General features: G+C 34.2%; 5 protein-coding genes across 5 annotated transcripts; 2 read left to right on the top strand and 3 right to left on the bottom strand.

The window, feature by feature from the left end:
- Positions 1-2,146: 2,146 nt before the first annotated feature.
- Positions 2,147-6,703, bottom strand: LOTGIDRAFT_233074 (hypothetical protein; the record flags this gene model as incomplete). The annotated part of the gene is made up of 5 exons (XM_009058526.1): positions 2,147-3,974; positions 4,365-4,430; positions 5,033-5,163; positions 6,119-6,318; positions 6,658-6,703. 5 exons carry the CDS (start codon positions 6,701-6,703, stop codon positions 2,555-2,557), a joined length of 1,863 nt encoding a protein of 620 aa, XP_009056774.1. The 3' UTR covers positions 2,147-2,554.
- A 399-nt stretch (positions 6,704-7,102) lies between these two features.
- Positions 7,103-9,524, top strand: LOTGIDRAFT_162552 (hypothetical protein; the record flags this gene model as incomplete). The annotated part of the gene is made up of 2 exons (XM_009058525.1): positions 7,103-8,558; positions 8,755-9,524. 2 exons carry the CDS (start codon positions 7,103-7,105, stop codon positions 9,522-9,524), a joined length of 2,226 nt encoding a protein of 741 aa, XP_009056773.1.
- Positions 9,525-9,848: 324 nt separating this feature from the next.
- On the bottom strand, positions 9,849-10,905 carry LOTGIDRAFT_233073 (hypothetical protein; the record flags this gene model as incomplete). The annotated part of the gene is made up of 2 exons (XM_009058524.1): positions 10,210-10,905; positions 9,849-10,049 (listed from the first exon to the last, which is right to left on the bottom strand). The coding sequence occupies exons 1-2, from the start codon at positions 10,567-10,569 to the stop codon at positions 9,849-9,851; spliced, it is 561 nt and encodes a 186-aa protein (XP_009056772.1). The 5' UTR covers positions 10,570-10,905.
- A 517-nt stretch (positions 10,906-11,422) lies between these two features.
- On the bottom strand, positions 11,423-12,556 carry LOTGIDRAFT_162550 (hypothetical protein; the record flags this gene model as incomplete). The annotated part of the gene is made up of 4 exons (XM_009058523.1): positions 11,423-11,443; positions 11,573-11,727; positions 11,878-12,303; positions 12,478-12,556. The coding sequence occupies 4 exons, from the start codon at positions 12,554-12,556 to the stop codon at positions 11,423-11,425; spliced, it is 681 nt and encodes a 226-aa protein (XP_009056771.1).
- A 1,459-nt stretch (positions 12,557-14,015) lies between these two features.
- LOTGIDRAFT_162549 (hypothetical protein) lies at positions 14,016-15,266 on the top strand (the record flags this gene model as incomplete). The annotated part of the gene is made up of 4 exons (XM_009058522.1): positions 14,016-14,094; positions 14,268-14,693; positions 14,845-14,999; positions 15,243-15,266. The coding sequence occupies 4 exons, from the start codon at positions 14,016-14,018 to the stop codon at positions 15,264-15,266; spliced, it is 684 nt and encodes a 227-aa protein (XP_009056770.1).
- Between the last annotated feature and the right edge of the window lie 88 nt (positions 15,267-15,354).

Here is a 15,354-nt window from a genome sequence, read left to right as displayed (position 1 = left end):
TTGAATCAAGCACGCGTTTATTGTGTAATATACCGTCTAATCTGATGGTATTAAGGGATTATCATCTGATCTATTTTCGATTTTGAATATTAATAATGATTTAACAATGATAATATTTGTTGACGTGTGTGTTTTAAACAGCATGAAATAAATATTATTATGATTATTAATAATTTAATTGAGGCAGATTATCTCCCTGTAATTAGCTCGTTTTATTTAGTGAAAAAAAGAATCGAAAAAAAAAAATAATAATAATAACCAAAAGGATTTATATTTAAAGGGATTGCAAAGAGGTTTTAAATTGTTTGTGTGTATCAGGGACACTGAAAGCATCAATTTGAACCATTCCTATTTTCAATCGATGTCTGTGGCTCTGCAATACCACTTAAACTAATTGTTTGTTGACGTCACTAATCGCAAATTATGCTTATCACACTTCACTTTTAGTGACGTCATTAAACGCTTAGTTTTAGTGGAATTGCAGGAAACACAGGCGTCTGATGATTTAAATTTGGAATGGTGCAAATTGATGCTATCAGTGTTCCCGATATACACACAAAATTTAGAAAACCTCTTAACAATCCGTTTAAGATATTTATTATATTAGACGTATTCTTAAAAAATACACCGTTACTTAATACGTATAATAATTTTGCTTTAGATTCCCCCTTATTAGTAAGTATCAACAAACTTTTCTAGTAAAGTGTAAATCCTTCTTGTACTTTGATCGCGAAGAAAACCATATCAGCATAATCCAGTGAAGCAAATCATGCTCACCCTTTGAAGTAGTCTAAAACCAATATTTAGGACAGTGAGGTAGACATATTCCTTTAAAAACACAACATGTCAATTGCACTTTAGACCTACAACCTTTTGTTGCATTATGATAAAATTTAGAATTTATCCTTTTGAAGTTAATCATCATTAATATATTGCTAATTAGATTTAAATTGTTAAGAAAGCTAGAAAATAGAGTGCAGACGTTCCAATTGTGTGTACATGTGGAGGTTTTAATCTATGTGTTTTCAAAAGTTATTTTCTATGTATGTGTATCGTTTAGAATTATAGCTTCTATTTCTAATATTCCGATTTTTTTTGTCGGATGTCTGTGATTACTATAATCACGAAAAAATGGCCAGATAATGCCACCATTCATAAGGAAAGGTACTTTTCCTTATGAAATTTTTTAAATATTAAATTTAAGTATGTAATCCCAGCGAATGATAATGTTCTTGTATCTGAAATAGTGCTTAATTATAGGGCGAGAAAGAAATATTAAAACAGAACTATTTCAGCCTAATGTTGTGTACAATATTTGAGGTTTCAACATGGGTTCGCAAAACCAATACTGCGTACATAAAGACTAATGTTTGGGCTCTGACAAGATTGTGGTTGGTTCAAACAGTATCAGAAAGAAAAATTGACGTAACTATCAATTCGCGAAAAAGCGCTCAAAATCAGTAATATAGTCAAGACTTTAAAAAATGTATTTTTCCTAAGTTTGATTTTTGTGACAAATTAAGTGGACAAAGGGTAATAAAGAAATAATTACAAGGTTTAATATCTTGTAACAAGCAAATTAATCTGATAATTATTTTATATATTACATACTTTCAGTTTTTCACTGGGATGTCAAGACATTGTAGTCTGTGTCATCAAGTTAAAGGTTGTTTTGTACTAAACTGTGATAACTAAGACTACAATTATAAGATTGGTAGAGACGGTTATAAATGCACAGAAGTGGAACCAATATAATTATTATACTGCAACTATATTTTATAACTGTCACAAATTGTAAAGTTGTCAATATTATTGCTACTCTAGGCCCATGGGACAGTTAATGAGCGTAGATTTCAACACCAACTCGTCATCGATAAATCCACCAGCAGCGACAGATCCAAACGGGGATTAAAAAAAGTTGCACGGTTTCAGAAAGCTAATATTAAAAGCGGAACACAATCGGATCTCCGGTAAAGAAACTTAGCTGTAGCCATATCTGGTCAGATGACAATGGTGGTGATACATCGCAGGCCTACATGAACAAGATCGAAGTATATTCGACGTGACAGCCGAAACTACAGAGAGTGGAAGTATCAATTCACACAAATGAAAGTATGATGCTTTCTTTCAAATACAGCATGAGTTTATATGGTACAATTTAATGCAATTATTCAAATAATACATAATACAAATACAAATGTAGCCTAAAGCGTTCAATACATCGCAGGTATTTGTCGACTAGAAAAATGAACGACGCAAAAATGGCTTTTTATCTAAAAAGGTTATTTCAAAAGTTTATATATAAATAATATATTTATATATTTAATACATGTAACATAATTAAGACATGCAAAAAATCCCAAGACACAAATGTCCTTCTTCGCAATGAAAAGTTGATGTCACGATAATTTGCATAGCTGTGACAAGAAAACTATTTACAAAAATATTATAACCACCAAAATTGACACTCTCAGAAATCTACAATTCTTCTCGAGATAACGTGGAAATTACATCAATTACAAGTTTGACGATGGTGAAATCAAATACAGTTCATTTATCCCAAAGACAGAGGTCGTCTATCATTCTGGTCTATCAACAAAGCACGTTCATTTCTCGTGACAAACAGTGACGTAGTTTGTGAGCGGTTTGTTTTAGACACTTTCTCAGCTTTCAAAACCTCGCTATCAGATGCTCTGTATTTCCCGCCACATTTTGAATCGACGATGTCATCATTCAAGCGTTTTTTCCCGCGCCTTTCTACGTCATATTCTTTAATTGATATATCTGAACTTTGTTTTAGTGGTGATGGTAATTTAGACACAGATGTTCGTGGGCTTTCCATTTTCGCTGGCGGCGCATTTTCTTTATTTGAACGTTTTGGCGTTTTCTCTTGGTCTTTGTTAGAAGACTTAGGCAGCTCTTTTGGAGGAAGTCCATTATTCTTGATTTCTTTTCGTATAATGGGTAATATACTGTGATGTGGTGAAGATGCTGGTCGTCGGAGATTCATAGACAGCCTGGAAACGGTTTCTGTCGGCTCCATTTTGAAACCAACTACAGAAACAGGTCTGCGAATTGAACGAATTTCGTTGCCAAACGTATTTCGGTTACTTTCATAAATGTACATTGATATTGTGTGGTTCCTAGCAGATTTTGGAAATCGCCGAACGACATCTACCTCTCCTTCCACTGAACGCCTTTGAATGCTTTCGCCATCATCGGAATTATTCTCGACCGTTTCAGTAGAGTCTTTGGGGTCTGTGTTGGGGACAGAGTCCAGTGTAATTTCAGGTGTTTCTGGCAATATGGCTGTGCTTTCATTAATATCGTTTGTCACTCCTCCGTTTTGGTCACGGGAATTTTCAGTATTGGACTCACAGACAGAAGTGTGTTTAAGTTGAAGAAGTTGTGGTGCTGATTCTTCCACCAGATTGATATTAGGCGATTTTATCAAATGTCCATTCGAAACATTAGTTTCAACAGCTGACTCGTCTACAGACTTTGTTGTGTTTAATCTCACGACTGGTTTGGAAAAGTTTGGAGACTTTTCTGCTCGAGATCTCACAATGGCTGATTTACTACGTCCAGACCGCAACAGTACAGGAGGAGGTACGTCTAAGGTCTGGTCATAAGTAATCGATACCTTAGAATCATTGGAATGAGCTGTTTGTGCTGTTTGTGCTGGAGTGTCTGATTTAACATCTACTGTTCCAATTGGAACTGGGCTTGCTGATCGTGATGTAACTGGTGATATTACAGTTACGGTATTCAAAGCTGGAACTATTTCAGTGAGTGTATTTCTGACTTCAGAATCTACAAAGTTAGTTCTCTTTCGTGTTATTACTTCCGGTGTCCTAGGTGGTATTTTGGGCGACTCAGATGCATTCTTTGGTAGTTCCTTGCAGAATGAATTACGTCTAGAAGCTATAACAGTTATGGCTTGATCTTGTAAAAACTCCATCCAATCGATTACCCTGAAAGGATATAAAACATAAACATGATCAAGAATGATTGATTGATAGGAGATCTACAGCTCTACATACTACACGATTAACATAATACTAAACGAAGTTCATTATGCCTATTCTGACATTTATTGTTCAAATTAAAAAAAACAATAAGCCCATATTTTGTTGAACAGTGGTTCCTGCTTTAATGAACCCGGCATACACCCCGTGTAGCCGCGAATTTCATTCTACGCTTATCAAAGTATCAAAGTTATATTTATATTATATTTTCCACTTATTATGCTTTTAGAGAACGGTCAAGACAGATTTACAATAAGCCCAGCTTGTTTCTGAATTGACCATATATATATTTGTATGTATTTTACAAAACGTTTATGTAATAAAGTTAAAACTTACCCTCCTATTTCTTCATTACTGTACAATAGTTTACTGGGAGTTGGTGTTGGAAAACAACTTAAATCACTGAAATAATAGATCACTTCTTATTAAGTATTTCCTTCGCTAGCATTGTTTCTTATCTTTGAAAACCAATTCTTATTTTACACCAGTTGTTTCTAATTACTAACCTACTTAAAGGGATATTCCGCTTTTTTGTAAAAGGTTTTCATTATCAAAAACGTCCTAAATTATACCTGAAAATATTTCTAAAGTATGCTATGTATCAAACTGAATGTATCTTTGTTAAGAATACGTAGGAGACATATTTCTCTACAATTAGGCGTTTATTTTACTCAAATTCGTAAGTAGTTTTCTAACAGTTTCTAAAATGTATAACGGACTTTACCTTAAGTAATGTTTTTAAATTTTTTTGGCGTTTAAAATTAAAGGCTTGAGGACACATGTATAATTTTCACAAATTTGAGCACAAAATTGTTTTAACCTACAAAAAAATAGAATGTCCCTTTAAAAGGTCATATCGGAAATGTGCTGTTGGACTTAAAGTACAACTGATTTGAGCCTAGCAGAAGATGGACAATGGCTCCCGAAAGCCAAAATCAACAACTCTTATCAGAACGCCCCCTATCAGACCACAAATACAGACCACAGAAAAACGGATTGTTTACCTGTATGATTTCATCTGAGATTTCAAAGACTCAAATCGAGTTATCTCCCCGTCTCTATCATGATCATACTCCATAAATTTCTGTCGACATCGAAATAATTCAGCTTGTGTCAATAACTTCACTAACTTTCTCTGTAAGATAAATATTATAGAGATTTCGTATTGATAACAGACATTTTAAGAACATGGTTCTGTCAGGTCATGGTTACAGGAGGACTACCAGGAGGCAGTATAAATATATTTGAGTATGAAAAGTCCAAATTGTTGTGAACCGCCGTTGTAAGAAAAACCATGCCAAGAAAAAATTTAAGAAAGCATATTATGTTAAAAAATAAATCCCGGAAAAGGGATCTAATCTAGCCAATGAAGACGTAATAATATACATGTACTTAAAATTGAAGGACCGGTCATAAAAAATCCAGTGTTAAATAGAGGTATGTGAAATGTGAATAAAACTCTTTTACTTATAAGTAGGAGGTGGCCTAATATCGAGACTTTCCTAAGTGTCATCAGTCACCGGATATAGTATGATACAGGAATGTTTCAATTATGAAAACCGGATTCGATTATCTTTAATTATTACCCCCGTTTTATATCTTTATAATATTTACGTATCCTTTTCAGTTATGTTATTTCCGTTCCAATATGGCGGCTCTGATGGCGCCATTATAAATGGTATACTTAAGAATATTACTGTGCAATGAGTTGTAAACAGGAAATTACTCTTTAGTATATGTGTTAAACGGTGCATAGATTTTCAAGATTTGAATAGTTTCTCAAGGTTCACTATCAAGTGATCGAGATTCAAATATTAAATTCTTTCATACTTTATTTACCAATTAAAACGAATTCTCACTCAAAGGATGACATATATACGGGGAACACAGATACGGGTTAGATTCACAGATCATAATAATATATTTACAACATTTCATCAGAACTGAGCGTTCCTCAGTTGCTTATAATGGTTGATTGGGTACCAGAAGAATAAGTTTGGGATACAAGCAGTAAAAACACTTGAGAAACAGGACTCCACAAAGACTGGAACCTACAGACCCACAACACACGAGACATCCGCAATGCTTACCTTGCGTCTGTTCCTCAGCATGTTAATAGCTTCACTGTTGATGAAATCTTCCCATGAAATACGACCAGAATGTTTCTTGTCTAATTTATCAAAAACACATCTTTCGTCAGTCAACTTATCTTGTGGTATCTCTTCTCGAGCACGATCTCGAAACGCTGCTTTCTTATAATAAAGAAACTGCTGACGGAATATTGACGATCCTTAAAAAAACATTGCATTTTAGTATTAGTACATTATCAAACGAAGCATATTAGTATATTACCAAACAATGAAGATCTAAGTGGAATTTCAGCCATTGCGAAGATCACTAGAATTAAAAAGGTTTTAAAAATCTGCAGTGTGTGACAATATGGTGTTTATTTTTAATTGCATGCTTAAATAAATATTTGGAGGGCCTCTTAAATATCACCTCTCATCAAACTTGATCCAAGTTTCTTGTTTTGCTAACCACATGGCGCGAGTGCTTTATCATGGTTAAATATCCTTTATTTATTGTTCTGGAGATGCAGCTAAATGAATCATAACTAGACATTCCTTACCTTGTCTGATATTATACTGTTCTAGGGTATAAATCAGTAGCGCCATCTCTGATTCCGTCAATAATCGACTTACATTGTCCTGAAATTAATATACGTTCAAGTTAAGGTAGCCTACATAAGTCTGCAATCTTCTGATTTTGATAGGGGTTAGTTTACATATATATTTATAAGTTTTGAATTACTATTTGTAATTTTCGAGAGTGTTGATCACGGAAAGTCAACCCTATCAGCTATGTAAGTTAATCAAGACCAAAATGTTCGAATATCCAGATTTAAAACGACTAGATATCTTCGTCTTATGTAGGCCAAAGATAAATTCATTAATAAATGATAATAATGATCCTGGGTATTGGGTCAAATTTCTGCTATCTCCTATATCAAATAGTCATGTTTTGTCGCTGTCATCAGTTTTGATTTTGCATTATCGACCAGGACTTCTTACACTATGGGGTTTGTGCGGTTGGTAATAGTAACATGCAGTTTGTGGCTGTCAACCACTCCGTTCATCGTAATAGCTAATGAAGACTTTCCCTTCAGAAATGTCAGTCTTAGTTTTGAAGAAAGAGTGGATGATTTGGTCAGTCGACTATCATTAGAAGAAATGATGCAACAGATGTCTCACGAGCTTCCTAAACTTGGACAAGGTGTACCCGCTATTCCTAGACTAGGAATCAAAAACTACACCTGGATTACGGAATGTCTTCGAGGTGACGTTCAAGCTGGAAACGCTACGTCTTTCCCTCAAGCTCTTGGATTAGCCGCTTCCTTTGATAGTGATATTTTGTTCCGCGTGGCAAGAGCAACTGGGATAGAAGTCCGAGCTAAGAATAATGATTATGTAAAACGAGGTATGTATGGAATCCACCAGGGATTGAGTTGTTTCAGTCCGGTGATAAATATCATGAGAGATCCAAGATGGGGTAGAAATCAGGAAACTTATGGTGAAGATCCGCATCTAACAGGGACCCTAGCTCAAAGTTTTGTTCGTGGACTGCAAGGAGACGATTCAAGATTCCTTCTCGTCAATTCTGGATGTAAACATGCTGATGTATATGCCGGCCCTGAGAATATTCCCGTGTCCAGATTTGGATTTGATGCTATAGTGTCCACCAGAGATTGGAGAATGACGTTCCTGCCTGCGTTTAAGAAATGTGTAGAATCGGGAACATACAATATCATGTGCAGTTACTACAGTATCAACGGGCGTCCATCTTGTATAAATGAAAAACTTTTAACAGATATTTTAAGAGACGAATGGAAATTCAAGGGATATGTAGTTAGTGATGCTGGCGCAGTTGAACACGTGATATATCACCATCATTATTTCAATAACAGTTTAGATGCCGTAGTCGCAGCTGTAAACGCAGGAGTAAATCTAGCTGTGGCCAGTTTTAAGTATGACTACACCCCAGTATATTACTCCATTGTGGACGCTGTAAATAAAGGGAGGTTATCGATAGACAGAATACGAGAACTGATGAAACCAATGTGGTATACAAGAATGAAACTTGGCGAGTTCGACCCACCAGATTCGAACCCATATAAACAGCTAAACTTGTCTGTTATTGAAAGTGACGAACATAGAGAACTGGCTTTAGAAGCTGCTGTCAAATCGTTCGTCTTGTTGAAAAATAAGAATAATTTTCTACCTTTTTTGAGCTACAATAATGTGAGTATTATAGGACCATTCATGGATAATAAAGCCGATTTATTCGGTGACTATCCCCCTAACACCGACCCTAAGTTTGTGACAACACCTTTTGATAGATTGTCCCGATTGGCTGGGAATTTGACGTTTACCCCTGGATGTGTTGATGGAGCACCATGTTTGAAATATGATAAGGCTGCAGTAACTAAAGCTGTAAAATATGCCAACTTAGTTTTTGTTTGTCTTGGATTAGGTAAGTTCCTTTATAACTCTTTAGTGGTAGGTTATTTTTCATTAGGTTATTTTTCATTAACCTTTATACTGTCGGTATTTTACCTGTAGAAGTGACACGCCTTCTGTTTTGGCATATAATGATGATTTCCGATGCGAAAACTATTTTTTTTTTTGGCTTGCTGATCATGTTTTCTGATGCTTAGTCTTTGTTTCAGGTTCACAACTAGAAGGAGAACTTAAAGACAGATCCACGATAATTCTACCCGGGTACCAGTTACAACTCTTACAAGATGCTGTTTCTAGAAGTCCACCTGGTACACCGGTGATGTTGATTCTATTTAATGCTGGACCAGTAGATATCAGTTGGGCTGAAAACAGTGACAGAGTAGTGGCAATATTGGCGGCCTTCTACCCAGCACAAGCTACTGGTGAAGCATTATTTCAGGCGGTTACTTTAGAGGATCCGAAGAACAATCCGGCAGGAAGACTACCGTTTACATGGCCAGTATCTGAATCCCAAATTCCACCAATTACCAATTACTCAATGGTTGGTCGAACGTATAGATATGCCACTGAACAACCGTTATACCCATTTGGTTACGGTTTATCCTATACGACGTTCAACTACAGCAATTTTAATATAAATACTAAAATACAGATAGGTGGTAATTTTTCAGGTTCTGTAAACATTCAGAATACGGGTAAATATTCCGGGGATGAGGTAGTACAGGTGTATATATCTTGGCCAAAACTTCCATTTCCAGCTCCAAAACTACAGCTTGTGTGGTTTGATAGGATATATATCAATAAAAATGAAATAAAGACGGTGAAGTTTGATATCTCGGGTGAAAATCTGGCTGTGTGGTTTGATGATGGGTGGAAGATTCCTACAGGAAAATATCTTATATATGTCGGAGGTCAACAGCCAAATACTACTAAAACTGTTCCTTCTAATGTTCTTCAGTCTTATTTCTTGCTAGTATGATCGAAGCGATATTGTGTTAGCGAAAACAGTTTGCTTCACTTTGTCTATGGAATAAATCTATCTGTAACATTGTATATTCCTATTTGAACGAGTCTTTAAACGATACTAGTTGTTGTGTCATGTTCTTTGCCAGATTAAAATTCAGATCTTCATGTTTCGTTTCGTGTTTTCTCTGCGGATTAAAACTTTTGAGCCACCCACAGAAAAAAAACCAATCGAACCATCAATCTGCATTCTGATTAGATTGATCATGTGCCTTTGGGTGTGGTTACCATTGTCAGAGCTTGTTCTATTATACATGTAGAATAGCAGTCAAAATACTATTTATCTGTTACTTACACATGAATGACAGCTCCATCCTAATTCCGTATCTGCTCTGTTCAGGTAACAGACAACGGGAGAAGGTTCGTGCTGTTCAATCTTCTGAAGACATCCAAGATGATAGACTTGATAACAGATTTTGCATAGAAACTTAATTTTACCAGTAAATACACTGCAGATTTGACATAGTTCATCTGGGGTTGGCTAAAATAAAGACATGAACCATCAGATATATTACTTTATTATTGGTAAAACACACCAGAATTTGATCAATAGCCATCATATTAATCTTGGAATCTTTTGCAAAAGCCATACATAAAGTTAAAGTTTAAATTTTAAGATTTTAAGAAGAAGTATTAATTACCTCAAGAGCATTTTCAATTGGAATGTTGAAATCAACCTCTTCCTGTGGAGGATCCGGTTGTTGGATGACCTTTGAAAAGTCACTGATCTTCAAAGACCTTGGTGTCGATTGAACAATAATTTCCGGTGCTGTGTTCTGTCGTCTATGTCTTGTCGCATTCGATACTTCGGTATCTAAACACCGTTCACTTACTACGCACTTTCTTTCCCGAACGCTCTGAGACATAGGTTTTGGCTTTGAAGGCAATCGCTCACCCAGAGGTAAACTGTTCAATGATCGGGTTCTCAGTGTTTGATTGTCATCTTTTTTGCTGCCCTTGTGTGATTTTTGTGATTTATTTCTTGATGCACGATTTCCCATGTCGGATTTCACACAAATCACGATGGTTTTGAAATTTACTTAAAATATTACTCAATACTCAGTTTGGGCGACATTCATTCGGATATAACAAAGATTTAAAAAACGCGGGATGGAATCAAAATCGGTTATTAGTTTTAAGAGCCACAACTATTAAGATTCTATGTGAAAGAGAGAAAAGTAGTTGGTGGTGCGTTCCTTAAAATCCTCGCATTTGAAAACATATCATAAAAGATATAAATCATACAAGATAATATCCTAAAGTTTCACCTCACTTCCAACATTCACCATGTTTGTAGACCATAGTTCTGTAAACACGTCCAATATCTCATAGTAATTTAAAACTCTAATAACGATAGTTAAAACTTTCGAATAATAATTTACCAAAATCGGTCACGTGATACGGAAATAGTCACTTCTCTGGTTAACATGAGTATTTCCTGTTTTGATAATTTCAATAATAACTGTATTAATAAACTCTGTAATGACATTTAGATATAAAAATGGAATTTCTGTTTTAGATTTCGATGAAACTTTGTGTTGCAATTTAAAGGACGATGATGTCTATCCAAATAATAATCCATAAGTTTCAAACGTGTGGGTTCCTTGTACCCTTTCTCCAAAAGCGCAATGGAAGTCTGATTTGGGCTAATAACAGAAGTAGTAAATCGTTGGCTAAGAATTTGACAAAAATAAATAATAAAGATGCGACAGTTAATATTCATATTTATTATATCACTCAAACATAACAATGAGATAACAATAATGACAAACAACAATTTACACATTAACTTTCATGTAATAACAGAATCGGACCTTAAAGACAGCACTATCGTCACATGGATATCTTCTCCTATTATTGCTGAACATCATACAACTGAAAAAGAAACGGTAAAGATACAGTACATACTTTCATTTCATAAAAATCTATTTTACACACTTTTGTATGGTATCCGATTATTTGTGTGCTTGCCAGTTATTGTTCAGATATTGAGAACTTACATACCTTGTTCATAATGTGTTTTATTCCTCTATGGTGGCTGTACAATTCCAATGAAGTCATTAAGGTCTCTTTCTGATTTCCCAAACATCTGAGAAAAAAGTCCCAGCATGCCTTCTTTAAATCTTTCGTATCATATTCTACAGCAGCACAAAATAAACCTGGAAGAACAAACAATAGTAGATCAAAATACAGAAGGACAATAACGATGGGTACTTTCTCCACAATCGTTTAGGTCCAAGACGGTGTGGATATTATATAAGAAGTACAGTTTTTCCTAGTAGGTTAATAGTATAAATATATTAACGTACCTATAACTGATAGAACATCTACTTTAACTTTACCACAGTGAATAAAACTGATCAATCTTCTAAACACATCTTCATCATAGTTCATAACCTCTAACACCAGTTGACCCTTGAACTTATCATCTTTGACCTTCTTACTGGCCTTGGCCTGCTTCTGTTTCTGTAAAATCATTTGGTAGAAAACTCGACTTCTTGTGGCTAAAATGGCCTTGACCCCATAAACTGGTGTCTTATTTTGACCAACAAGAAATACGACATCACATAATTCTGGCATGGATAAAATATAGTCTAAACTATCACATAAAGATTCTTGGCTTTTAAATACCATTGTTTCTGATGATGGTTGTCGACATTTTGTTTCATTGACCTTGACCTTTACCGAACCAAATTCACTGCTGTCACAAGAATCATATCCTGAGGAATGGTTTTCTGTAAAAATAAAATACATTGTGGATTATTTACGAATATAACATACATCGCAGTAAATACAGAAAACCCATTCTTCCAAGTGAAAAAGACAAACATATCAGAATGAATATTAAAGAATGGCTGATTTCTGTAGGTTATTTTAGGATTGTGGACACTACACAAAATTTAACATACCATCTGAATCTGAATCAAAATCTTCTCTTTCAAGTTGATCATATTTAGTTAAATCAACTGATGATGTATATGATTCCATTTTAGCTCAAGAATATGAAATAGTCACTGAATAAGTTAATGAAGCACTGTTCTGTTGATAAGACAAGTGAATAATGATATCGAAATTCAAAACTCCGAAATATTTATAAAGCGGGGTGTCAAAGGTTACACGTGACATAGTGATCTATTTTAGTAGCAGGATTAAGGATTAGCGTTAATCTGATTGTGGATGTTAAAATACAAAGGTGAACAGAAAATACTGACACTGATGATATGATGTCATTATTAATATCACGTGACTAATTAGTATAGAACGTGTCAGTAGATTAACTAATGAAGTTTAAGTCAATATTTTAATCTCGATATTAGCTTAGCTACTCTATATTTCAATATAACATAATGGTAGTTTTGTTTGTTAGTAGAGAATTGACTAATCTACTAATAAAATTGACTATTCATTGATATAATATTACTAATGAAGTATTATATATATATATATTATCTACAACACGTGTTTCAGTAGATTGTAATCTCGATCAGCTGTTAATACAAATAAACTTATTGTATATCGTGTTATTTATACACTTTACTTGCGTTTCTATAATTCATTTCACAATACAATAATTAACGTAATTCTTATCCGTTAATACAATATTTTACAATGGTCGAAAAATAGGCAACAGTTACTTTGCATGCTCACAAATTACGACGTCGATTACACTATTTACAATTTTCTGAAACAAATTTTTCATCTCAAGGGAGGTAACTTGTACCATTTAAAGACGTAGGTTAAAGACCAATGTTACTGTTGATGATAATTTGCTGCTGAGAATATTCATATTATTTGAATATTGGACATTTATAGGCCTTCTTGATTTTGATGATAAAAAAATCCAAAATTGAATAAGTGAGAGATGAGAGATGAGAGATTGCACAATTATCGACAAGATCGATGTAAAATGAACGGATTAAATCTACAAACATATATGTAAATCATACTCGAACATAAATTTACGTTTTGAGATTGAATAATTATGTTGTTGGTACAAACATGTTGATATCATTCTTTAAATAGACTACTACAAAATAGATTCAATTCATAACAAACTTTCAATTTGAAGTGTGAAAAGTGTAATTCAGGTGTAGCATTAATTAGTTAATCGTTAGTCATCTTACACCTTTATTTTACTTAACTAATCTGTATTTCTAACCTGTATCTTAATCTATACATCCAATCAGATTAATACTAATGAGTCACGTGACACGAATTAACAAAACCTAATCAATGTCACTTAATATTAATTCATTAAGATATTTTCTGACCTCAAACCTGCTGAATCCTGCCACTAAGATAGATCATTATGTCACGTGTGACCTTTGACACCTGGCTTAATAAATATTTCGGAGTTTTTAATTTGGACATCATTATTCACTTGTTTTATCAACAGAACAGTGCTTCATTAACTTATTCAGTGACTATTTCATATTCTTGAGCTAAAATGGAATCATATACATCATCAGTTGATTTAACTAAATATGATCAACTTGAAAGAGAAGATTTTGATTCAGATTCAGATGGTATGTTAACTTTCTATCAGACCTTTGTCTATTGTCTACAAAATCCTAAAGTCTCCTACAGAAATCAATCATTTTTCAATATTGGTATAGTTTTATGCCCTACCCGGAATAGCATAATTTTTATATCTGCTGTGTTAAATTTTTTACTCATCGCAAATACTTCTATTTTACAGAAAGCCAATCCTCAGGATATGATTCTTGTGACAGCAGCGAATGTAGTTCAGTGAAGGTCAAGGTCAATGAAACAAAATGTCGACAGCCATCATCAGAAACAATGGTATTTAAAAGTCAAGAATCGTTATGTGTCAGTTTAGACTATATATTATCCATGCCAGAATTATGTGATGTCGTATTTCTTGTTGGTCAAAATAAAACACCAGTTTATGGGGTCAAGGCCATTTTAGCCACAAGAAGTCGAGTTTTCTACCAAATGATTTTACAGAAACAGAAGCAGGTCAAGGCCAGTAAGAAGGTCAAAGATGATAAGTTCAAGGGTCAACTGGTGTTAGAGGTTATGAACTATGATGAAGATGTGTTTAGAAGATTGATCAGTTTTATTCACTGTGGTAAAGTGAAAGTAGATGTGCTATCAGTTATAGGTACGTTACAATATTTAATCCTTATTAATCTAGTTGTATTATATTATTTATCTGGTAAATTTACACTGATTTGTGGGGTGGAAGAGAAGGTGGTAGGCTAATCTTGTCTTGAATCTTTTGATATTTAATCTCCTACTGTTTGTTCTTCCAGGATTATTTTGTGCTGCTGTAGAATATGATATGAAGGATTTAAAGAAGGCATGTTGGGATTATTTTCTGAGGTGTCTGAATAACCATAAAGAGGTTTTGTTGGAAACCGTTAAGAATTTCAACAGTCATAGAGGAATTAAACATATATTAGACAAGGTATGTAAACGAAGATATTTCCCTTTAAACTTCATAACTACACAGTGTGCATAGAAGATGTATGCTTTCAGCCTCGTCATTATTAATAATATATTTTCAATTCAGGCATTTCGTCGCGTCATCGATGACCGGATATGGAAATGATGATGATTCAAAGTTATACTATATTATTTATATAGAATGACAAATGGAAGAGATTCTATAGTACATTTTACTTAACCTATTTAATTTATTATTTTTCAGATATACAATTGTGTTACCGTGTAAATGTTCGTGGGATTCAAGTTCTGCTTTAAGTTATACTGTAAACCATCTCAGCTTGTTATTGTTATCATATCCGGTTGTAAATTTGTTA

This window comes from Lottia gigantea, assembly GCF_000327385.1.
Source record: "Lottia gigantea unplaced genomic scaffold LOTGIsca_34, whole genome shotgun sequence".
In the NCBI taxonomy this organism is placed as follows: domain Eukaryota; kingdom Metazoa; phylum Mollusca; class Gastropoda; family Lottiidae; genus Lottia; species Lottia gigantea.
The sequence above is the reverse complement of the archived record's forward strand: the minus strand, read 5'-3'. Positions and strand labels throughout refer to the sequence as shown.